This window comes from Bison bison, unplaced genomic scaffold, assembly GCF_000754665.1.
Source record: "Bison bison bison isolate TAMUID 2011002044 unplaced genomic scaffold, Bison_UMD1.0 scf7180017864184, whole genome shotgun sequence".
Classification (NCBI taxonomy): Eukaryota; Metazoa; Chordata; class Mammalia; order Artiodactyla; family Bovidae; genus Bison; species Bison bison.
The window spans coordinates 3,309,374-3,334,640 of NW_011494756.1; the positions used below are offsets into that span (position 1 = coordinate 3,309,374).

Sequence of the window (25,267 nt, forward strand, 5' to 3'; positions counted from 1 at the left end):
CATGTAAGAAACGAGTTGCCAGTCCAGGTTCGATGCACGATACTGGATGCTTGGGGCTAGAGCACTGGGACAACCCAGAGGGATGGTATGCGGAGGGAGGAGGGAGGAGGGTTCAGGATGGGGAACACATGTATACCGGTGGCGGATTCATTTTGATATTTGGCAAAACTAATACAATTATGTAAAGTTTAAAAATAAAATAAAATTAAAAAAAAATAAATAAAAAATAAACACACTTTTATAGACCAAGGTTAAAAAAAAGAAAATAATATTAAAAAAAAAAAAAGAACTGTTCTTATTCCCAAGTCCCAGTTTGCTGATGTTCCTATCACAACACTCTTCACCTATATATCCCATTGCATGATATATTAATAAAAGATACTCTTCTCCCAGAGCGATTCAAGTGAAGCAATGAAAACCTAGTATAATTTATAAGTGCAAAATTTTACTAGCATTAATGACATTAACTGCAGCTTCAGCTGGAGATTATTTAATATGAAAAGTCAATCTCAAACTAAGAAACAAAGCATGAATGAGGGACTAGAAAATGCATAAGTGATAAATAATATGCTTTTTTACTATTAACTTATTGAAGTGGGGTTTAGTGTGCTGTTTTAAAATAATATTTTTCAAAGGTAGTGGAAATTCTATTTCATTAGCATTGATTCATAAATCTCTCAAATCTAATGAATAAAATAAGTATTTGTCACAGGCACTTAGATATATTGAAGGCTTTATCAGAAAAGAAGAAACATTACAATAACACACTTAATTTCTTTCTAGAACTGATGGAAGCAAGCAATCTCCCAACCATCTATGGAAAGACTAATCTTATCTCACACACTCATGGCATCTCTGAGCTGGAAGATATTAAACTCTTCGCTCTACAAATGAGGTAAGTGAGACCTAGAAAGCATGTGTATAGTCAGGCAGTGGCAAAGACTGAATTAGACCACACGCGTCAGCGTGTCAGACTGTGCATCAGTGTGTCACACGTCAGACCGCCTGTGACTAATGTGTCAGTCATTCAATAATGATTTCAGTCCAAAAGAAGTATTGTCTGGAGCAAACACGTACACTCAAAAAGCAAACAAAGTCCACTCTAAGAAATGTAAATAAAAAACAGAATGATAAAAGTTTTATCATCATTAAAAGATTAAGGAAAATATTTTCAACTCACCCTTCCTGGTCTTTTGCTTCTCTCTCTAGTTCCCAACATTTATTTAACAGGTAATAATAAAATCTCATTTAAAATGCATATAGAAATCTATGGAAATGTTTACTTTAATATATGGCAACTCTGGTTATAATTGAGAAATGAGGCTGCATTGCCAGGAACCAGTTCCTCTGAAGTAGGACGCTGAGCACTTCTGACGAGGCCCTCAAAGACCGTATCTCGAAGGTTAGGTTGGTCAGTGAGCAAATGAACAGAGATTAAACAGCAGGCAAGATCCCTGGTCTCATGGAGCTCATGTTTGAGGAAATAAATAAAGCAAAAATGACAAACAAACAAGAAGCAGATAATGATCCATACCAAGCAGAGGTTCAAACTGGATAACACGCTAGGGACTGAATGGGTTAGCCTGTGGAGGAAGGGCCTTTCTGAGGAGGTGACAGGTAGGAAGGTGTGCCAAACAGAGGGACAGGCAGGACAGAGGCTGACAGGTTTCAGAAATGGAAGTAAAGTCAGTGAGACCCAAGGGTAATGGCAAGTGGGAGAGTGTCAGGGGAAGTAAAAGGGATTTGAAAGTAGAGGACAGGCTAAAATGATCTCATAAGGAAGCCGAGTAGGATGTCTGGAAAGTGCTGAATGACATTTTAAATGTGGGGTCATGAATTTAAAACAAGATGGGAACCAATGATATATTTCTCTCTAGCAAAGCTGGCTGTTGTTCAGTTGCTCAGTCATGTCCGACTCTTTGTGACCCCATGGACTGCAGCACACCAGGCTTCCCTGTCCTTCATTATCTCCTGGATTTGCTCAAATGCATGTCCATTGAGTCGGTGATGCCTGGGAAATCCCATTGTCAGAGGAGCCTAGTGGGCTACAGCCCATGGAATGCAAAAGAGTCCCAAAGAGTTGGACAGGACTGAGTGAAGCCAGAGATCTTGGGAAAATGGCTGGTGGGGCTACTGAGAGGATAAATTCAAAGTTTTCTTCAGCCAAGGTTTTAATACAGTGTACATCCGATTCCTGAAAGGAAGTCAAAGTGAAAGTCACTCAGTTGTGTCCAACTCTTTGCAAGCCCACAGTCCACAGAATTCTCCAGGCCAGAATACTGGAGTGGGTAGCCTTTCCTTTCTCCAGCAGATCTTCCCAACCCAGGGATCGAACCCAGCCCTTCTGCACTGCAGGCGGATTCTTCACCAGCTGAGTGTGCTACTAAATACACTTATGCTAGAGCCTCTGCTTCTGGGAAGCTCACGGGTGCTACCTTATTGTCGCTCCTAATACATATGATGAGTCAAGTACGATGGGAGAACCGGAATTTAATCTAGGGCCGGGGTGTCAGAGCGCTTCAGAGGACACCTCTATCCTGAGTCTTTAGGGGTGAGCAGGAGTTTTCTGCCAGAAAGGAAGGAAACAAGGAGGTAAAGGCATGGAGCAGAGAAGGGGCACACCGCGGGGCAGAAGAGAAGCTGTGAAGCAGATGGTGAAGGCAGATGTGAAGGACACTGACAAGAAGGCTGGGGTCAGACGGGAGGGCTTCGTGGGCCACGCGAGGAGCAGGTGACAGGGAGCTGCACGGGCAGTTTCTGGGGAGAGGAATAACAGAACATGGCTTGTTTTTAGGACTACCCTGGAGACAGTGAAGACACTGGCTGGAGATTGGAAGAGAGTCCCAGCACAGAGAGCAGTCTGACTGACAGAACCAGCTCAGCTGAGGTCCTCTTCGGGAACTGCTGCTAAGACAGCAGACTCAGGCCAGAGTAGATCTCTCCCGGGCGAGGCGGTGGGTGGGAGTGGGAGGCAGCATGTGACGACTGCTCTTTGCGAGAGGAGAAAAACCGGGCACTCATGTCTCGGGGAGGACCTCTCTGAGGGGTGGGTCTGGCCTGAGATCCCCCTGGGGCAGCACCACAGGCAACCCCTCCCTCATCCCACTTGTCTCAGGCTCCCTGCTGTTGATCCCAAGGTCCCCCCCCATTCAACTTCCTGCATGGAAACCTCGGTCTCAGACTTGATTTCCCGGAGAACCTAAGACAGCAGGTCAAGACTACATGTCTATACATGCACCGTTTTTAAATAGCTAGTGCCTCAAAGAATTACTTCCTGTTTCGTATCTGCAGGGAATTTGAAAATGATGATGAAACTACAGAACACTTACCTGTATCAGGCTGCATGAGGGAAAGAACTTAAGATGCATCATATTTCATGTGACCCTCACAATAACCCTTTAAGATAGGTACCGTTATTATACAATTTGATAAATTATGAACCTGGAGCTAAGGAGATTAAATGACTTGCCCAAGGTCACACAGCAAATAAAAGGCAGGACTAAGAACCAGAGTCTAGTTGCTCTTAACCCAAGGTCTGGGCTCTTCACCATTCTAATGTATTATTTTGCTAAGACTCACTAGCTTTAGCAGTACATTAAATTCTGTATGCTGTTACCGTGGCTACCTAGGATTAAAACAACAACCTTGTTTTTAAATTTGTATGCTCATAATTGAATTATATACTCATTATCAACCTGTTATAAGAAGTTAGGAATTTCTTCTCTGAGTCTAATTCAGTAAGAATAATAAAGGAAACTACATTTTCTAAGATCGAATTTAAAGAGCTAATAGAATTAAATGTGTGTTTTATCAATTACAGCATCACAAGCATGATCACTGCTATCAGAGAAGGCTAAGAAGGTGGTCAAATGCAGGTGCCTGTTCCTCAAATGGTCCTAAATGCTGACACCTTATTGGAAATCAAGGTAATGATTTACTAGATGTTTTCAAGCTAGCAACATAGTTACAATAAGGGATGATAAATTAAAAAATCAAGACTGTATGCAGGTGTCCCTATATATATCTATCTGCAAAGCAGACTGATGTTCATTAAAAAAATAAAAAGATAGGACTATCGTGATTGAAGAAACTTGTGTTTCACAGTCTTAGATTTTTATTTAACCATCTCTTCCCCTGACTAGCTTTTCTCTCAACTGTCCTGACACTACATAAGAATTCACAATTTGATCTATAAAGAAAAAGCTGAGAGAACTGGAGACCTTACCTGTCCAATAATGAGGGGAACCACAACAGTCATAAAAAGCTGAGAAAAAATAGACGTAAAAGGCACAGAAGACGATGAGCCAAGCTGCAAAACAAGAATATAAGAGGAGCTAGAATTACTTTCAATCAGTTATCAAGAATACTGTTTATTAGTGTAATAAATGAATTCTCTCACATGTACCAAAAACTTGGTAGCTATAGACAAAAAGCAAGTGAAGTTACTTTTATTTTCGAAATTTAGCACAAGATAAACTGAGTAGCTTAATATATAATTTTGTATTGTGAGACTAAGATTGAAGAAAAATAACTACTGTTTTGCAATTAACGTATATGGTTTATTACATGTCCGACTCTTTGCGACCCTATGGACTGTAACCTGCCAGTCTCCTCTGTTCATGGGATTCCCCAGGCAAGAATACTGGAGTGGGTTGCCATGCCCTCCTCCAGGGCATCTTTCCCACCCAAGGATCGAACCTTACATCTCCTGCTTTGGCAGCTAGGTTCTTTACCACCAGTGCCACCTGGGAAGCCCTGTTATTAAATACATTTCTGATTGTAAAATCATTCTGTGTCCACACTGTCTATATTCACATGGCATGATATTTCATCTGTAATCATAGTTTATGTGATTTCTATTTTACCCATCTGCAGATATCTAAGCCAAATAAGTATGTCTCATTATTATCAAGATAACATTTTTATTTATGTAAATGAAATAGTTTGTAACTCCCCTGATCCTCCAAAACAAAGGCAATGAATCTCATATCCTTAAAAATTTATTCTTACACAAAACCTTGGAAATGGGAAATCCTGAGACAACTTATTTTTCAACTTAAAATTTCAATGTACCGCTCCTAAACTGGTATGCCTGAACATTGTTCATAATTCTTGTTTTGACTCCATCCTCGTTTTCTGGTTCCTGCTTTGCTAATGATTGCAGTCTCAGCTTCATAAACATGTTACTGCCGGACCATAAGGCAGCGTTTCTCTGTGAACACAGTCACACGCTCGCATTAACCTCTACTACCAAGAATTGCTGCCTTCCTATTAACTTTCTTTTTTTAAAAAAAGTCTTTATTGAACCTTTTCCAATACTGCTTCTGTTTTACGTCTTGGTTTTTTGGCCCCAAGGCATTTGGGAGCTTAGCTCCCCGATCAGGGATTGAACCTGCACCCTGCATTAGAAGAGCAGGGTCTTAACCACTGGACTGACAGGGAAGTCCGCCTGCTAACTTTCTCATAACTTTCAAACCTGCTTTCTGACAAATAGTAGCTGTTTCATAGACGTTCATCTCTTTCATGAGTCCCTTCTGCAACATCTCCCTGGCCCTTGGAACTTTCTTTCACCTTCCTCTGCAGACCAAACCTCAATTTTCATATTTATCTCAGTTTAGTTAACCTCAGAAATATCTTTTGGAAAACAATTTTTGTGACAGATGTGGAGGCAGTGATGACGGAGGAAAGAGAATGTTAAATAACATAACAAATGTTTAGCTAACTGAAGTCAATAGCTCAGAATGAAGTTACCTGGGAACAGTGTTTTCACTGATTTCTGCATCAACCAGCCCACCAAGATCCTTTCTACACCCTGGTTGGTGCATTTTATGCCTCTGCCCCCCTATCCTTGGCCCCAATCTATATGCACTCTAGAGACCAAGAATATATGCCTTGTCCCCCGGAGGCCTGCATTCACTTAATACTGCCTCCAACACTCACCACTGGCTGTCAGCTTAACTTACAAAAAGTGTAGCCTCCAGCCTTTTCCTCCAGAACCAATATAAACTAAAAAAAAAGCAACCAGAGAAAGTGAAACTGGTAAAGATCACAAAGGATTTGTGGTGTGTTAAATGTTATTGAACTCATGTCTCCTTTGGCTCCTGCGTTGCAGGTGGATTCCTCAACACTAGGGCCACCTGGGAAGCCCCAAATGTTACACAGCTATTAGATGTTTCTTTTTGGGCAAAGCCAAAGTATTAAAAGCTAATGACTCTACCCTATTTTAAAGCAACTATGTCCTTGAAGTGCAAGGTACATAGCAAATAAATATATATTCTCTCCACAAATATTAACCCTAAGGATGCTCTGAGGGCAAGGATTAAAATAAGGAAAAATATATTTTACAAAGAAATTGAGGCACTGGATAAATAGAAAAATAAATTTTAAAGAACAAAGTTTTCAAGTTCAAAGACATTCTGCTCAATCAATGCTTTATCCAGAGGGTTCACAATCTTTGAAGATAGGCAGTGGGGTAGAGGGTGATAACCTGCAAGTAAAAAGTCTCCATTCTTGCCTAGAATCTCATGGGTGATCTCTCTGTTCCTCTTTCTAGAGCAACTTTATTAAGTTATGTAATGTATTTTTAAAATGTTTTCATGAATAATCATATGAAGTTATATTCCCTCTGTCAGCCCAGTGCTTATCCCAGGAACTGGCACAGTGAATATGTTTACAGAAGCAAAAACCCATGCAGAACGAACAGATGAAGTAGTCTGTAAACACGGGGTACTAAAAAGGGACAAACCCTTATTCAAAATCACATCCCACACGCACACAAAACTAAAGTACATCTAAAAACTCATTATCCTGCAGCATTACAAAATCAGTTGGTATTATTTTTTTTTCATTTCTTATCATTAGTAATACAACGAATCCTAATGTGCATCTAGTAACTAAGGGCATCTATTCATGACAAGAACCAAGGGAAGAGAGGATCAGCTCACGCAGGCGTGCACATACACAGCAATGATCATGGTGGGCTGTCTTCGATTCTCCTCCACCCTGTCCTTAGCTCCTCAATGCTGCTGTGGAGAGAAGACCTAAAATTGACAGGATCCCTGCAAGCGACTTGTAGTCCTGTTCACTCTTTTTAAAGATTGAAAACTGAGGTCCAGAGAGAAAGTGAAGTCGCTCAGTCATGTTTGACTCTTTGCGACCCCATGGACTGTAGCCCCCAGGCTCCTCCGTCCATGGGATTCTCCAGGCAAGAATACTGAGAAGTCACTTGTAATTAACACTTCTAATACCTGCATTATGATGTGAAATTGGCAGTGCTTCTCAAACACATGCAGGCGACTCCAGCCAAATCTGCTCTGTGACAGCAGCCAGATCCACACTGGGAGGGCTTGTTAGTTTAACCATAAAGCATTACTGCAGAGCAGCAAAAGATCAAATGAAGAGAAAAGTTAAAAGCTGATTTCATGTACTGAGTCCATTTGGGGGGCGGTTCTTTTTAATCCCAATTCAATCTAAAAGGGAAGTAGAGGAAAACCCATTTCACCTTGGGTGTTGAAGAATATTGTGTGTGTTATTCTCTAGCTCCATCACGTGATAGACCACCTGCATGTTCAGTGTTTGGAAGCCTCTTGTTTCCGGAAGACAGTGGGAAAGGCTTTGGGGTGAGGGGGAGGGTGGGAGGTTGTCCACGATCCCCAAGGTTCCTTTGTCCTCAAAAACACCCTTGATCTCTGATCCACTTGGTTAGGAACATAGGTTAGAGCAGCCCTCCTCTGGGGCCTTGTCAGATCAGAGGCTACAGCAAGCTAGCCAGGGATGTAATTAACAGGGTATACGAAACCAGACGAAGTACGGTGGGGATGCTGGGGAGGAAATCCCGCAGGGTGGCTCCCTTTAGAAGTGGCTCTGACAGGAAGGAAACCTCAGTCCTGGGGTCTACCTTGGCATAAGTCCTTTCTTTTGAATCGGCCACCAGACCTGTCGCTGTGGTCAGTGTGAAGGTGCAGTGGTCCCTGTGGGGAAGCTCTGGGTCTGTGAAGTACACCCTGGCAGCCAGAAGAAAGAGTGGGCACCTGCATTTGAGAGCAACACCAGGAAACTACAAGACCCAATCATTTTACATGCAGAGTCGATTTTAACTAAAGCAGAAGGAAATACGTTGTCGGGGCTAGCTGGTTCTTCACATTTTAATGAGGAAACCTCATGTGGTTTCTATTTCAGAGACCAATGTGTTTATAAGAAGCATCAATAATTTTCACGTTTGGATAAGGGCTCGGGATAAGCTGGGGCCAAGCAAGTCTTCTCGGCTTTGCTGAGCCACCTGGCAGGCTTAAAGTTCCTATGTCTCACATTGCCAACGTGTGCTTTGAAATACCGCATGTGAAATAAACAACCCAGACATTGGCTAATTTCTTTCAGGACTATAGTTTTTTTAAAACAGGGAACTCACAATTAGCTTTATTTGTTTTAACTTCATGCTGCAAAGAAACATTTCAGTGAAAATGAAATATGTAGGAATTTAAGACCTTCATGTTCAATCCTTCAAATAGTTACTGCTGCTTCCTGTGAACCAGAGGCATGTTCTAGGTCCAGGGGCTCCAACAGTGAACAAAAGACCAAACCCATCCTCTCTCCAGGAGCTGCTTTTTCAAAGCTGAGGTCTGTATGTGGATCCACACACACTCCTTTCTATAGGATATCTTCCCCTCACTTACAACTGGAAAAGTTCTAGTCTTTTTTCTAAAAATTATTTCAACCATGACGTCTTTGGAAGTTATTTGCAAACCCTCCTCCCCAAATGCAGACGTGGCTCCTCGTTCTTCGGGGGCTCTGTGTTGCCAATGTATTGCTCAGAATCCTTGGTTGGTCTTGTTTACACATCTGTCTCTCCCAGTAGACCATGTGTTCCTGAAGGTCAGAGACATGGTCTTTTTCATGTTTATATTCTAGGTGCCCAGCAGTGTGACTACTTCTTACATCTAGGGTGGTGGTTTTCAAATGTTAACACACGAGACTCCTTAGCCTCACCTACCAGTTCAGAGTTTCTAATTCAGCAGACCTGGGGGAAGGATGAAAGGAGGATGGTGAGAACTTTTCTAACCAGCCCCCCGGTGCTGCTGTGGAGCTGGGGTTCACATGTGAGAACCACCACAAGTTAGTACAGCACGTCGTGCGTGCGATGTGCTCAGTCGTGTCAGACTCTCTGAGACCCCACAGTTGTAGCTTGCCAGCCTCTTCTGTCCATGGGATTCTCCAGGCAAGGATACTGGAGTGGGTATAGACCACAGCCTGCCAGGGCTCCTCTGTCTGTGGGATTCTCCGAGCAAGAACACTGGAGTGGGTTGCCATGCCCTCCTCCATGGGATCTCCCGACCCAGGGATGGAGCTTGCATCTCCTGCATTGGCAGGTAGATTTTTTTTTTTTTAACCACTGAGCCACCTGGGAAGCCACATCGACTGTGCATGGCTCTGAGGCTTAGGGCTGAATGACTTAATACAGTGACCCCTTGAGGTGGGTCTCGTTAGTACCCCCATTTTCACAAGAGGAAACAGTGGGGCAGGACAGTCCAACAGCTTGGTCACCATATCTCCAAAGTGGCAGAGCAGCGATCTCAACCGAGAAGGCTGGCTCCACAGCCTCACACTTAATCCTTAGCTTCTACAGCACAATACTTTGGCCACCTGATGCGAAGAGCTGTCTCGTTTGAAAAGACCCTGATGCTAAAAGATTGAGGCGGGAGGAGAAGGGGACGACAGAGGATGAGATGGTTGGATGGCATCACTGACTCGATGGACATGAGTTTGAGTGAACTCCGGGAGTTGGTGACGCACAGGGAGGCCTGGTGTGCTGCAGTCCACGGGGTCACAAAGAGTCAGACACGACTGAGCGACTGAACTGAACTGAATGACCGAAGAACAGAGCACTGAGGTGGGAGGGGACAAGAATGGAGACCAAAGTTGGGCTCCCCTTGTCCATGTGAGAGAGAGAAGGGTGTGAGAGTGTGTGTGTGTGTGTGTGTGTGTGTGTGTGTGTGTGTGTGTTGGGGGGCTTCATGGAGAGGGACATAGGCAGAAGCAAGAAGAGGGAGGGAAAAAAGATAAAGGGGGGTGGCAGGAATCTGATAAGCAGTGGATGGTGGTGCAGCCTTTCTCAACTAGGTTTCTGGATTTGAACCAGAGGACTCAGAAAATTATTTGAGTGACTTTTTATTAACTCTCTCAAGGATGGTACATGATTAGTACTGAGGTATATGTATCAGTCCCTTGGACTGCAAGGAGATCCAACCAGTCCATTCTGAAGGAGATCAGCCCTGGGATTTCTTTGGAAGGACTGATGCTAAAGCTGAAACTCCAGTACTTTGGCCACCTCATGCGAAGAGTTGACTCATTGGAAAAGACTCTGATGCTGGGAGGGATTGGGGGCAAGAGGAGAAGGGGATGACAGAGGATGAGATGGCTGGATGGCATCACTGACTCAATGGATGTGAGTCTGAGTGAACTCCGGGAGTTGGTGATGGACAGGGAGGCCTGGCGTGCTGCGATTCATGGGGTCGCAAAGAGTCGGACATGACTGAGTGACTGATCGGATTGATCTGATACGTATCAGAAAGAAGTTAATCTGGCCCAGGTTCAATCCCTGCTCAGGAAACTAGATCCCACAGGCCACAGCTAAGAGCCCATGTGCCACAATGAAGATCAAATATCCTGTGTGCTTAAACAAAGACCCAGTGCAGCCAAATAAATAAATAAGTATTTTTTTAAAAAAAAAGAGAGAGAAGGAAGAAGCTAATCAGGTACATACAAGGGCTGCTTTAGGGCATTAGCATTTAATTTTCTAACCTGGCAGAGGAAGGCTGAGTCGAATGAAGCAAGATTGGCTGCTGTCAATCCATTCAACTTAGAAACTGTTTGATTTGGAAGGAATCTGGATGGACCAGTCAGTGAAATTTTATGGGGCCCGACTAACCAGACTCAGAAAGACAAATAAGTTCTTGGTGAAGAGACGCCGGCTGTCTGTAAAATCATAGTTATCAACCTACAGTTAGAATACAGATGGTGCGTTTAAATCACTCCTGTAAGTGAGCTGACCTGTAAATTGTCATTAACGCACCAGGCCCTCACTTGCTCTGCTGTGTAATCAGCCTTTTATCTCCTACCAGGGAAATCCATTAGCCACAGGCACTGCGACTATTTGTGTCTCCTTTCAGCTATTAAAACATTATTGTATTAAATAATTCACCCCTGATGACTGGTCTTTGCTCTCATGAGTGCCACATTCAGAGAAAAAGAAGAATAGATACTTACAGTTCAGACTGTAGGGGAAGGAATGCTCAACCTCTTCCATGAGAAATCAGGAAGAAGGCACTGCAGACCGACACAGAGGGCAGGATGGGTTCCCTCCCTGCCCAGTTCTGGTCCCTCCCCGGCCCCCCACCACCCAAGCCCAGCCCCAAGGGACAGAAAGAGGAGGAGGCCTGCTTACCAGTGGATCCCCATCTTTTGTTACTTTTTTTGATATGGACCATTTTTAAAGTTTTCATTGAATTTGCTACAATATTGCTTCTGATTTATATTTTGTTTTTTTGACCACCAGGCATGTAGGATCTCAGCTCCCCAACCAAGGATTGAACCAGCACCCACTTCACTGGAAGCACTGATTCTTAACCACTGGACCACCAGAGAAGTCCCCGGATCTAACTCTTGTACCCACACACAGATATGCTCATAAACACTGTCCCCTTCCCGTCACAAAGACAAGGCATGCACACAGGAGACGAGAGAGAGTCCCTGGCTTCCATCTCCCAAGCTTTATAGATTCCCATCTTTCCCTAAAACTACAGTCCAGCCTTCTTTCATTCCTGCTGCCCCTAATCTCACAGGGATACATGCAAACTGCACTGATAACTTACTCAAAATCAGTGGCTGAAATGTATAACAGCTGACAGGCTCAATGGAAAATGACTATCATTTTTATCAAAGTTAAGAATACAGTTGTTAAAAAGCTGTACTGATTCAGCTGCATTTATCAAACTAAAGATGGTTTATGGGCATGGAAGATGTATAGTTTGTGGAGAAAATGATCCTTTTTATATCTAGATGCATGGTCTTTTTCCTTTCCTGAGCAACAAAGAAAAAACAGGCTTTAAATGATTTTTTTAAAGATGAAAAATAGGTAAAACATTTCTTTGGGTTATATGCTAATTTAAAACATTAGATCAAAAGATTATCTTCCAATAATTGATAGAAACTACATACAACTGTAGGTTCTGGTTATTCAAACCACACAGAGATCATAGTGAAATGTGCCCCCCAGTAAACTGTAAATCAGCTTTTCATTGTCCACAGAGGAAAGCTGTGGGGAGATGGGCTTCCAGGACTGTGTAGATCACAACCAACTGTGGAAAATTATTCAAGAGATGGGAATACAAGACCACCTGACCTGCTTCCTGAGAAATCTGCATGCAGGTCAAGAAGCAACAGTTAGAACTGGACATCGAACAACAGACTGGTTCCAAATCAGGAAAGGAGTACGTCAAGGCTGTATATTGTCACTCTGCTTATTTAACTTATATGCAGAGTACATCATGTGAAATGCCAGACTGGATGAAGCACAAGCTGGAATCAAGAATGCCAGGAGAAATATCAATAACCTCAGATACACAGATGACACCACCCTTATGGTAGAAAGTGAAGAGGAACTCAAAAGCCTCTTGATGAAAGTGAAAGAGGAGAGTAAAAAGCTGGCTTAACACTCAACATTCAAAAAACTAAGATCATGGCATTCGGTCCCATCACTTCATGGCAAATAGATGGGGAAACAATGGAAACAGTGACAGACTTTCTTTCTTGGATTCCAAAATCACTGCAGATGGTGAGAGCAGCCATGAAATTAAAAGATGCTTGCTCCTTGGAAGAAAAACTATGACAAACCTAGACAGCATATTAAAAAGCAGAGACATTACTTTGCTGACAAAGGTCCGTCTAATCAAAGCTATGGTTTTTCCAGTAGTCATGTATAGATGTGAAAGTTGGACTATAAAGAAAGCTGACCACTCAAGAATTGATGCTTTTGAACTGTGGTGTTGGAGAAGACTCTTGAGAGTCTCTTGGACAGCAAGGAGATCCAACCAGTCCATCCTAAAGAAAATCAGTCCTGGGTGTTCACTGGAAGGACTGATGTTGAAGCTGAAACTCCAATACTTTGGCCACCTGATGTGGAGAGCTGAGTCATTTGAAAAGACCCTGATGCTGGGCGAGATTGAGGGCAGGAGGAGAAGGGGACGACAGAGGATGAGATGGTTGGATGGCATCACTGACTCAATGGATATGTGTTTGAGCAAGCTCCGGGAATTGGTGATGGACAAGGAAGCCTGGCGTGCTGCAGTCCATAGGGGTCAAAAAGAGTTGGATACAACTGAGTGAATGAACTGAACTGAACTGGTTGTTCAAACCACACAGAAATTGTAGTGAAATGTGCCCCCCAGTGGACTGTAAATCGACTTTTCATTGCTCAGGGAGGAAAGCTGTGGGGAGATGGGCTTCCAGGACATGGTGGGCTTCTTGAGCCCAAGCTGCTTCTTGAGCAAGGGTCCCCAAACTCCAGGATCTAATGCCTGATAATCTGAGGTGATGCTGATATAATAATAATAGAAATAAAATGCACAATAACCATAATGTGTTTGAATCATCCCAAAACCATCCTCCTTGTCTGTGGTCCATGGAAAAATTGTCTTCCATGAAACTGGTCCCTGGTGCCAAAAAGGTTGGGGGCCGCCATTCAAGAGCATTAGAAAATGACTTCTGAGGTGCTCTCCTTTCCCCATTATCTCAACAAGGTCTGGGGGAGCCCTGGGGTGAGCACCTTTTGCTTCATAAGATTCTGCCTGTGTGAAAACATCTCTTTGTGGTTTACACCCACAGTCGGAAGGTAAGGGGCTCTCAAGCTCAATGGGAGGGGATCCATCTCACTTGGTTCAGGAACAAATTAGGCAGGAACAAATTAGGATAAGTGTGGAGCTACTGGGTTTATCAGAGGGTAATTTCTCTTCAAGTGCTTTATGCTTTTTTATCATTTTCTCCAGGCTTCCCTGGTGGTTCAGGCTGGTGGTAAAGAATCTGCCTGCAAGGCAGGAGACCCAGGTTTGATTCCTGTGTCAGGAAGATCCTCTGGAGAAGCAGGTAACCCACTCCAGTACTCTTGCCTGGAGAATCCCATGGACAGAGGAGCCTGGCAGGCTAAAGTCCATAGGGTTGCAGGGTCAGACACGACTGAGCGACTAACACCCAAACACACACACACACATTTTCTTCATCACACACAAGTGACCCCTCGGAGATGCCCCCATCGTTGAGCATACACTACAAAAAAATAAAAGTACTGTGCGTGACATTAATGACTGGATTTTTTGTTTACATTGATGGGATCAAAAGTTGGGGGATTTTCTATCACAGGTGCCAATTACTAGAGAAGCTAATGATGACCGTGGCCTCTGATGTCTCTTGCCCACGCTAACACTGCTCCTCTGTGAACTCCCATGAAATTCAGTCTGAATCACAGAACCGTAGTTTATTTTTCCTGTCAATTGCTCCATAATCTTTATTCTTATTTACTCACATAAGGTTTAAGCTTTTTCAAGGCAATAATTATACCTTACTCTGTTTATCCTCCCTATGCTACTTAGAATATACATGTCTAGGAAGTAGTAACTGAATGCTGATAACATGTCTTAAAACCACCTGTCTGAGACTTTCTTGGTGGTCCAGTGGTTAAGATTTCGCCTTCCAATGCAGGGGGTGTGGGTTTAATCCCTCTTCATGGAGATAAGATCCCACATCCCTTGAGGCCAAAAAACCAAAACATAATACAGAAGGAACAGCATAACAAATTTAATAAAGACTTTAAAAATGGCCCACATCAAAAAAATCTTAAAAACAATAAAATAAATAAAACCACCTATCTCCGAGGAGGCATGTTTTGTAAGCACAACCTGGAAAGAATGCTGTCTGAAAACACCTTGTGTTCTCAACCAGTCGTGCGATCTCAAGAACCACAAAACCTCTTTGAACTTTTCTCATATGAGTGAGGATAATACCTGCTTCTAAAGGTGCTCATGCTACTCATATGTAATTATGTAGAAAGTACTATGTGCTGTTCTATGCTCAGTTGCTCAGTCTGACTCTTTGCGACCCCACGGACTATAGCCAGCCAGGCTCCTCTGTCCAGGGGGATTCTCCAGGCAAGAATACTGGAGTCGGTTGCCATGCTCTCCTCCAGGGGATCTTCCCGACCCAGGAATTGAACCGGGGTCTCCTTCATTGCATGTAGATTCTTCACCAGCTGAGCTACCCAGGAAGCCCCACAAAGTACCATATAGCAACTAACACACAACACAACAGCTACTCAATAAAGATTTTTCTACCTCTCCCTCCGCCAGTTCAGTTCAGTTCAGTCGCTCAGTCATGTCTGACTCTTTGCGACCCCATGAATCGCAGCACGCCAGGCCTCCCTGTCCATCACCAACTCCCGGAGTTCACGCAAACTCATGTCCATCAAGTCAGTGATGCCATCCAGCCATTCATCCTCTGTCATCCCCTTCTCCTCCTGCCTCCAATCCCTCCCAGCATCAGAGTCTTGTCCAATGAGTCAACTCTTCGCATGAGGTGGCCAAAGTACTTCTCTGGAAAAATAAGGTTTCCTATATAGTGTAGTGAGAATTCAAGCCTATTGGGTTTAAAAACTGCTGAGACAGAAAGTGACAGAAGAGACAGTCAGACTAATGGGACATACAGTCAGCCTAGAAACAGGGCGTGGTGTGCATCGTGGGGTCGTGCGTACATGTTTGTGTGTGTGCACACGTGTGTATATATGTCCAGTTATCACAAGGGCATTGAAATATCTGCTTGATGAAGGGCCAGATTTCTAAGAAATCAATTCATAAGTCAAGTCATAGAAAATCAATTGATATAATAACAGAGCTGGTGGTGTTTCCATTTACTCAAGGGGAACTTCCATGCTAATGAATGGGTAAGCATGTGGGTAAATGTTTATTAAATATCCTCAGGTATTGACCTGGTGGCTCAGATGGTAAAGAACATGCCTGCAAAGCAGGAGACCCAGGTTCGATCCCTGGATCAGGAAAATCCTCTGGAGGGAATGGCAACCCAATCCAGTATTGTTGCCTTGGAGAATTCCATGGACAAAGGCGTCTAGGGGGCTACAGTCCATAGTATTGCAAAGTGTCAGACACAACTGAGCAACTAACACACACACACACACACACACACACCCCAGGTATTGATGTGACCACCCCCCATGTGGGAATAGTCTGATCTATCTCTAAGGATGTGACTTTCAGCAGAGTTTCCACTCTACACGTTTCTAGAGCTCTTGATGGTCAGTTCGCTTCTGCAGCTAGGGTGGAAATGAGGTCTTGATCTGCAATTCTAATGGCACAAATTCAGAGTGCTACTGACCTTTCCCTGACAAGCATGAACTTACTTAATAAACTGATGGTCTACAAAATCATGGGGCTTGAGATATGGCAACACCATCCCATATCTGGTCTCCTTATATTGCAACTGTGTAGAATTAGACTGACGGGTTCTATAGTATGAACACAGTTATTTCTGACCTTCTTTGTTTTTACTTTAGAGGCAGGAAGACAGAAGTTTGGACATGCTTCCCTTCATTTCTCAGTCACCTAGATGAGGCTGGGAAGAAGGTGTGAGGGAGCTGCTAAGGAGACTCAGGGGAACAGGAGTCCAGGGAGGCAGGAGCTTCATGCTGCCTGCTGGCTGGTCCTGACCCCACAGCCTAAGCCTTCGACTCAGCACCAGGGCCTCGTCATCTTCATCACCCACAACACTGTGTTTCAAGCTTTCAAAGCTCTCTCCTCTGTTCTTCTCTGTTATTTGCTGTTGAAAAAAAAACTATAATCATGGCTGGTAAACATAGTGTTAGTGAAAAACCACATCAAAAGAAAGGAAAAATTTGCAAGTTTCAAGTGATGTTAGGCATACCCGAGAATCAGAACCACGCACATGAAAAGACCCTGAAGTAGGACATCCCTGGAGAAATATTAGAAGTTTCCATCTACCTCTTTCTCTCCTCAAATCAGGAGTTTTCTTTCAAAAAGGGAACTGATGCAGCCACTATGGAAAACAATATGGAGTTTCTTCAAAAAACTAAAAATAGAGCTACCATATGACTCCAGCAATTCCACTCCTGGGTATATATCCAGACAAAATATTAATTCAAAAAGATACAAGCACCCATATGTTCACAGCAGCACTATTTACAATAGTCAGCACATAGAAACAACCTAAATGCCCACTGACAAATGAATGGATAAAGATGTGGTGTGTGTATATATATATATATATATATAGATATATAGATATATAGAATGGAATATTACTCAGCCATGAAAAGAACGAAATAATGCCATCTGCAGCAAGATGGACTGAACTACAAATTATCACGGGTGAAGTAAGTCAAAAAGAGAAATACAGATGCCATAGGATATCATTTCTATGTGGAATTTAAAATATGATACAAATGAACTTATTTACAAAACAGAAACAGATTCCCAGACACAGAGCACAGATTTGCGGTTGCCAAGCAGGTGGAGAGGTGGCGGAGATACGGACTGGGAGCTTGGGATTAGCAGATGCGAGCTATTATATACAGGACAGACAAACAACAAGGTCCTACTGTGTAGCACAGGGAGCTACATTCAATGTCTTGTGATAAATCATCATGAAAAAAAGAAAAATAATATATATATAACTGAATCACTTTGCTGTACAGTAGATATTAACACAACATTGTACATCAACTATACTTCAATAAAATCAAGTTAAAAAGTTAAAGTTGTTGCTCAGTAAAAAATTCATTGTAAAAAGGACACTTCTATTGAATAACATGTTTTCTTTCTTAGTAATCTCCCTTGAAATATTATACTTGTGATATAATTTTTACTTTGGATTTTAATCATCTGTGAATACATTCTATTTTCTTTATTAAATCATAAATTCTTTGAGGGAAGGATCAATGTCAGGTTGGTGTTTGCAATATTCACAGTGCACAGTAGGCATTCAAACACTGAATAAAAGAATGGGTGTTTTGTTGAACATTATTTAAAAAACTGTACATTATTTTTCACGGCAAATACAAAGTAAGGTTTCATGAATCAGCCTGAGATCCTCACCTTTGAACCACTTATTTATCATTTGAATCACTCCAATCACTACTCCCTGGCGTGCTGCAGTCCATGGGGTCGCAAAGAGTCCGACACAACTGAGCAACTGAACTGAACTGAACTGAATCACTACTCACCTATCTTTCTATTTCCCTCCTTTCAACAAATATTGAATATTCAGCATCAGAGATAAGTTAATGAATAAAATAGTCATAGTTCCTGGCCCAGGAGAACAAAATCTAGTGGATGCTTACCATGTGAAATACTGTTTCAGAAGGACAATTCATGTAGAACTGCAAGTAATGAACTCCTGTAAGTGTAGTTTTAAGCTAGTTTGTGCGCTCGGTTTCTCAGTGGTGTCTGACCTTTGTGACCCCATGGACTGTAGCCTGCCAGGCTCCTCTATCCATGGAATTTTCCAGGCAAGAGTACTGGAGCGGGTTGCTATTTCCTTCTCTAGGGCATCTTCCCCACCCAGGGATCGAACCTGTGTCTCCTGCATCGGCAGGTGGATTCTTCATCACTGAGCCACCTGGGAAACCGACAAAGCCTTTATTTATCCCCACAGATTTGAAATCCTTGGTTTGATTCACATCCACTGACAAAAAAAGACAACAATTTCTGCCTCTGCCAACATCAGAGGTGTGTCATCAAGAAAACTGAGGTGATATATGTAAAAAAAAAAACAAAAAACAAAAAACTTTGAATCTTAGGAGTGAACAGTGCTATTTCGGGAAGTTTCACTGTGCTCACTGCCAGCCACGGTAAACACTGGATTCATTTACACACAAGTTTATAAGATTATAGGCTACAGATAGTTAAAGAATCTTAAAGTTTTAAGTTTTAAGACACAGCCCATCACCGAGGTCTGGACTAAGCGGACCACTGGGGCATTTCATCAGATACATGCTTTTGCAGAAACTTAACATCCTTCTTGGCATTATTTTCTATTTTCTTTTATAAAGTGTCAAATTTAAATAACTAGCATTGGACTTTCCTGGTGGTTCAGTGGTTAAGAATCTGCCTGCCGGTGCAGGGGACATGGGTTTGATCCCTGGTCTGGGAAGATCCCACATGCTGAGGAGCAGCTGAGCCCATGTGCCACAGCTCCTGAAGCCTGAGCACCCTCCAGCCTGTGCCCAGCAACAAGAGAAGCCGCTGCAGTGAGAATCCTGAGCACCACAGCCAGAGAGTAGCACCCACTTGCTGCAACCAGAGAAAGCCCACACAAGCAGCAAAAGACCCAGCACAGCCAAAATAATAATAATAATAATAATAATAATAATAATAATAATAATAAAATAATAAATGACTAGCATCTGATGATTCTTTACAGTTTACAACATGCTTTCCCATAAACACTCATTTCATCTTATCGAAATTCTTACTTTACAGAGGTGAAAGCTGAGGCTGACAAGAGTTACAGAAAATTCACTGTTCTCAACAGAAGCTGACTGTGGATTGAACCAAAATAAGATGCCTTCTCCCCATACCACGCTGCCTCCCCACAACAGACAGTGAGGGAAGTGAAATTAGTCCCTTCAAAATGGCTTTACTGCAAGAAATGTGGCCCTGAAGGTAGAGCATGTAACCAGGAAATAGTCGCCCTAAAAGTCACCCTAGCCTGATTCTTTGAATAGAGACACCCATCAACCTGTACAACCGTGATGTAGTGATATGGTAAGAAAAATACATTTGCTTTTTGTCCCCTAGCACAGAAGTTCTGAAACCCTCATAATTTCCTGAGTGATGGGGTGATAAGAGCATGTTTTGTTACATTATTTGGATTTTGTTCTCAGTACCTGGCACAGAAGCGTTCCGAGAACTCCCAGCTTGGGGAATGCATCCATTTGCAGGGAGTAGATGACTCAGCCCAAACTCCACGGCACACAAGATTCTGCACCTGGGGCCCTTCTGGTACTGCTCTATGTACCTGTTCATCGGGCTATTAGTTTGTTTCCTTTATAAATAACCAGTGATAGTAAATACAGTGTTTCTCTGGCTTCTGTGAACAGTGGGAGCAAATTACTGAACCCGAGGATGGGGTTGTGGGACCCCCTGACTTGTAGCTAAGTTGGACCAAAGTGTGGGTGACCCGGGAACCACTACTTCAGATTGGCAGCTGAAGTGACAGGCAGTCTCGTGGGGCTGGGCCCTTCACTTGTGAGGGATATGTATGAAATCTGTGTAGTCAGTGTCAAAATGAATTACACTGTAGAATACCCAGGTGGTGTTCCAAGAGGACTGGAAGATTGGTTGTTGTGGAAAACCTGTACCTTTGGCATTAGAAGTACTCTGAACACAGTGTACTCAATTTTCCTTTACCAAGCAGCCATTCAAAAGTGCTTGTGGGGATTTCCCTGGTGGTCCAGTGGATAAGACTGCACTTCCAATGCAAGGGGTGAGGTTTAGATTCTTCGTCAAGGTGCTAAGAATCTACATGCTGCATAGCTCGGCCAAGAAAATACATTAAAAAAAAAGAAAAGCTTGTGAGTGACTTCCACAGCCAGGCATTATTTTGAGCACAGGGTCACAGCAGTGACCAAAACATCAAGCCTCTCCTATCTTGAGATGCTTTGCTCTCCTTAGGGAAGAGAGGTAATAAACACATTACCTGGGGATTAAGATGTTACAGGATAGTAAGTGCTAAGAGCAAAAGTAAAGCATGGTGGGTGGGGAGGGAGTGAGGGATGTAATAATATGATATATTCTTTCACATGAAGTAGTGAGGAAAGACCTCTCTTCTAAAATGACATTTGACCAGAGACCTGATGAAAGTGAGGGAGGGAGCCTTGGGGGTGGATTTCTGGGAGTGGGGAAGTGGGGAGATTTAGGCTGAGCCAATGCCAAGTGTAGAGATTGTGAGGATGGTCCCTGGGGCTGCTGGGCCATCGCATTGCATCTGTGCATCCCATTCTCTCTCTGACATGACTATTTCATGTCCTCTTCTTTGTCATCAAATCTCCACCCCCTCCTTGCCTTTTCTTATCTCCTACCCCTAACCTTATTTGCCACTCCACTGAGAAAATAGAGCCAGAGGAGAACTTAACAAGCTTTTACATTTGCATCCACCAATTTGGAGAAGGCAATGGCACCCCACTCCAGCACTCTTGCCTGGAAAATCCCACGGATGGAGGAGCCTGGTAGGCTGCCATCTATGGGGTCACTAACAGTCGGGCAAGACTGAGAGACTTCACTTTCACTTTCAAGCATTGGAGAAGGAAATGGCAACCCACTTCAGTGTTCTTGCCTGGAGAATCCCAGGGACGGGGGAGCCTGGTGGACTGCCGTCTATGGGGTTGCAAAGAGTCGGACACGACTGAAGCGACTTAGCAGCAGCAGCAGCTGCTCATATCTCCTGGTTTCCCTCTCATTACGCTGATGAACTAATTGTGCTTAAGAGGCCATACTCCCTGTACACACTAGAACTCATTCCCCTTCTCCTACTTGTGGACAGGGATCCATGAATTATCCCCTCTTTTTTTTCTGTATCAATTTTTCCTTCTTTAACTGGATTAATCTATCAATACAAATGAACCTCTCAACACATATATGCTAATAATTTTCCCAATTTCAAAAAGAATCCTCTCTGGATCCTTCACTAACTTTGTTGCTGTCCTATTTTCTGCACACTTTAGAGCAAAATGAATTCTGTCTTTAACTTTTTTTTTTCTTCATCCATTCTTGAACCTATGTCAATCAGGCTTTCACCTCCACAACTCTGCTGAAATAGGTCTTATTAAGGTTGCCAGGGGCCTCCATCTTATTAAAAATCAATTGCCAGTTGAACTTTATTTTATCTGAAGTATTACTAGCATTTGAAGTAGTTGGCCCCTTTCTCCCTTCTGAAACACATTCGCTGCTAGATTTTTAGGACCCTGGCATCTTTTGATGTTCTTCCTAAGCAAACTGGATATCCTTGGTCTTCTTTGCAGACCTCCTAACATTAGAATGCCCCAAATGCAGTCTGCGGATACTTTCTCTCTCTAGTCTTTTTTAGTGATCTCATCCAATCTAACGCAAAATCCATTTCTGTGCTGACATTTCCCACATGTGTATCTCTAGTCTAGACTTTCCTCCTGAATTCCAGACACATAGCCAACTGCTTACTTGACTTCCCTCCTTAGATGTCTGAAAGGCATCTCAATCCAGACATGTCCAAGGCTGAATTTGTTCAACCCTATAATCTTCCCTATCTTCAGTTCAGTTCAGTTCAGTTGCTCAGTCGTGTCCGACTCTTTGCGACCCCATGAATCGCAGCACGCCAGGCCTCCCTGTCCATCACCAACTCCCAGAGTTCACTCAGACTCACGTCCATCGAGTCAGTGATGCCATCCAGCCATCTCATCCTCTGTCATCCCCTTCTCTTCCTGCCCCCAATCCCTCCCAGCATCAGAGTCTTTTCCAATGAGTCAACTCTTCGCATGAGGTGGCCAAAGTATTGGACTTTCAGCTTTAGCATCATTCCTTCCAAAGAAATCCCAGGGCTGATCTCCTTCAGAATGGACTGGTTGGATCTCCTTGCAGTCCAAGGGACTCTCAAGAGTCTTCTCCAACACCACAGTTCAAAAGCATCAATTCTTCGGCACTCAGCCTTCCTCACAGTCCAACTCTCACATCCATACATGACCACAGGAAAAACCATAGCCTTGACTAGACGGACCTTTGTTGGCAAAGTTATGTCTCTGCTTTTGAATATGCTATCTAGGTTGGTCATAACTTTCCTTCCAAGGAGTAAGCATCTTTTAATTTCATGGCTGCAGTCACCATCTTCAGTGATTTTGGAGCCCCCCAAAATAAAGTCTGACACTGTTTCCACTGTTTCCCCATCTATTTTCCTATCTTAATCAATGGCAATTCCATAGTTCCAGTTGCACAGGGGTGTAGTTACCCTTGATTCATATCTTTCCCTCATGATTTTTATTCAATCTCTCAGTTCTTTCTAGAAATTAAAAAACTACTTTCTACCAGATTTTTTCAACTACCCCAAGTTAACATCCTCTCTTGTACTAGCTTTCTAACTGGGTCTTCCTGTCTCCACCATGATCCCCTTAACAATCTACTCAACCCAGCATCCAGAATCACCATTTTAAAGAGAATGTCAAAACATGCCATTCCCTTGATCAAAACTCTTTCCATGGTCTCCGGCCTCTCTTGAATAACAATTCAAAGGCCTTATGAGGGATTTTAAGGTCCTCTCTCATTTGGCCTCTACTACACCTCTGACCTCACCTCCATGTACTTACCACCTTGCTCACTCCATTCCAGCCACACTGGCCTCCCTACTGTTCCCTAGACACCAGGCACACTCTCAGGACCTCTGCACTTGCTGTTCCTTCCACCTGAAACATTCTACCACCAGAAAACCCACTCTGTTATCTCCTGTAGGTCTTTGCTCAGTGAGTCTAACCGTGACCAGCCAGTTTAAAATAGCAAACACCAACCCACTCCCCTTACTTACTTTATTTTTTCTTTAGCACCCACCTTATACAATATATTATTACTTATTTGTTGGTTCTTTCTTTCCACTAGTATATACTCTAGTAGTAAGAAGTAGTAGTAGGGCTTGGTCATGTCTGACTCTGTGCGACCCCAAGGACTGTAGCCCCCCAGGCTTCTCTGTCTGTGGGATTATCCAGGCAAGAATACTGGAGTGGGTTGCTATTTCGTGCTCCAGGGAATCTGGATGACCCAAGGATAAAACCTGTGTCTCTTAGGTTTCCAGTATTGGAAGGAGGGTTCTTTACCACTAGCACCACCTGGCAAACCCAGTATGTATCCTCTATTAGAGCAAAGATATATCTGTTTTGCTCATTGCTATATCCTTGGCACCCAGGAAAGTGTCTGGTATATTGGAAGAACTCAATACATGCTACTGAATGAGTGATGAATAAGTTTAAGTAGCTTTTTGGAGGAACTGGGTTATAAAAGAGGGCATAGAAGTGGAGTGCACACAGGAGACAGTGAAATTTAATTTTTGAGATGTGTAGTCCTTTAGAATGCTTACATGCACATAGAAATGATCCCGTGGAGACAGGAACCTTAACGACACTGGAGAACGAGGAAATCTGTGCAGCTCCTGTTGTCAAGCAGGAAAAGGGATGCCACAAGTGGAGGGACTAGCCTTAGATGGGAGCCGAGATCATGTATCCACAGAAAGAGGAGAGAAGGTGAAGAATACAGACACAGATAGATGGGATCTTATACACTTATCTGATTGCTTTTGACTTCTTCATCAGTTAGTTTCCTTTTTGCATCAGTTGAGATGAAAAAAGAAAAAAAGAGGCAATGGAGATTTGAGAAGATGTGAAATGATTCTCTAGAGAGTGGGAACGTCTGTTGATGAGGGGAAGGGAGTAGGACTGCCAGGCTCATTTACAATTAGGTGTCATGAATTTCCAATGAGACCGTGAGCGTGAGAGTGGGTGCTGCAGTGTGTTCCGGTATAAGTACAAAAACGGTGTACAGTTGGGTTTAAGCAGACTTGGCACTGGCCAGGCAAACAGGAAGCTCTAAGAGATGAGCAAGGCTGTTGATGGATGTACCAAAGTACTTACAGTGATGAACCATGAGATCCAAGCTTGGTCAGACGGGATGTGAGGATAAGAGGGTGAGGTAGGGTGGATTTGCTAGAAGCATTGTGGAGGTGATAAGGTAAATAAACTGGCCCTTCTGGCAAGTCTGAAGAATTCTTAACTTGTGGAATAAGTTACAAAGATAGGAGATGTCAGTAGGAGAAGATGTTTGAAAATGGGATTATGGAAGGACGCTGTTATTGGAATAAGCCAAGGGTCTGACTGCAGAGATGACTGGCTGAGATTAAATAGAAGGCAATCTAATTGGAGAAGGGGTCAAGAATTTCGAGGCCAAGGTATTGGAAAGATCAACCACGTGAATACTGAAAACACCGAGTCAATCCAAGTGTATTGTTAAAAGGACAATGGAAAGGTGCAAACGTTTTTCTGGACTCTTAGAGCATGACCTAGCATTCCACTGACAATTACAAGCAGCAGCAACAGGTAATATAGATGTATGGCATTACCTTTTAAGGTAACAGGGGATTTTATGGAGAAGGCATGAGAAGTGATCTGGAATTGGTAATGAGGTGC

At 43.1% G+C, this 25,267-nt stretch overlaps 1 protein-coding gene across 5 annotated transcripts in view; it reads right to left on the reverse strand.

Moving 5' to 3' along the window:
• SLC10A7 (solute carrier family 10, member 7) overlaps positions 1-25,267 on the reverse strand; it is a 323,647-nt gene that overhangs the window by 51,743 nt on the left and 246,637 nt on the right. For all 5 annotated transcript variants that reach the window (XM_010843684.1, XM_010843683.1, XM_010843682.1 and 2 more), the window contains one exon: positions 4,226-4,309. In XM_010843684.1, coding sequence (XP_010841986.1) covers positions 4,226-4,309 — 84 coding nt within the window. The remainder of the gene's footprint in view (positions 1-4,225; positions 4,310-25,267) is intronic.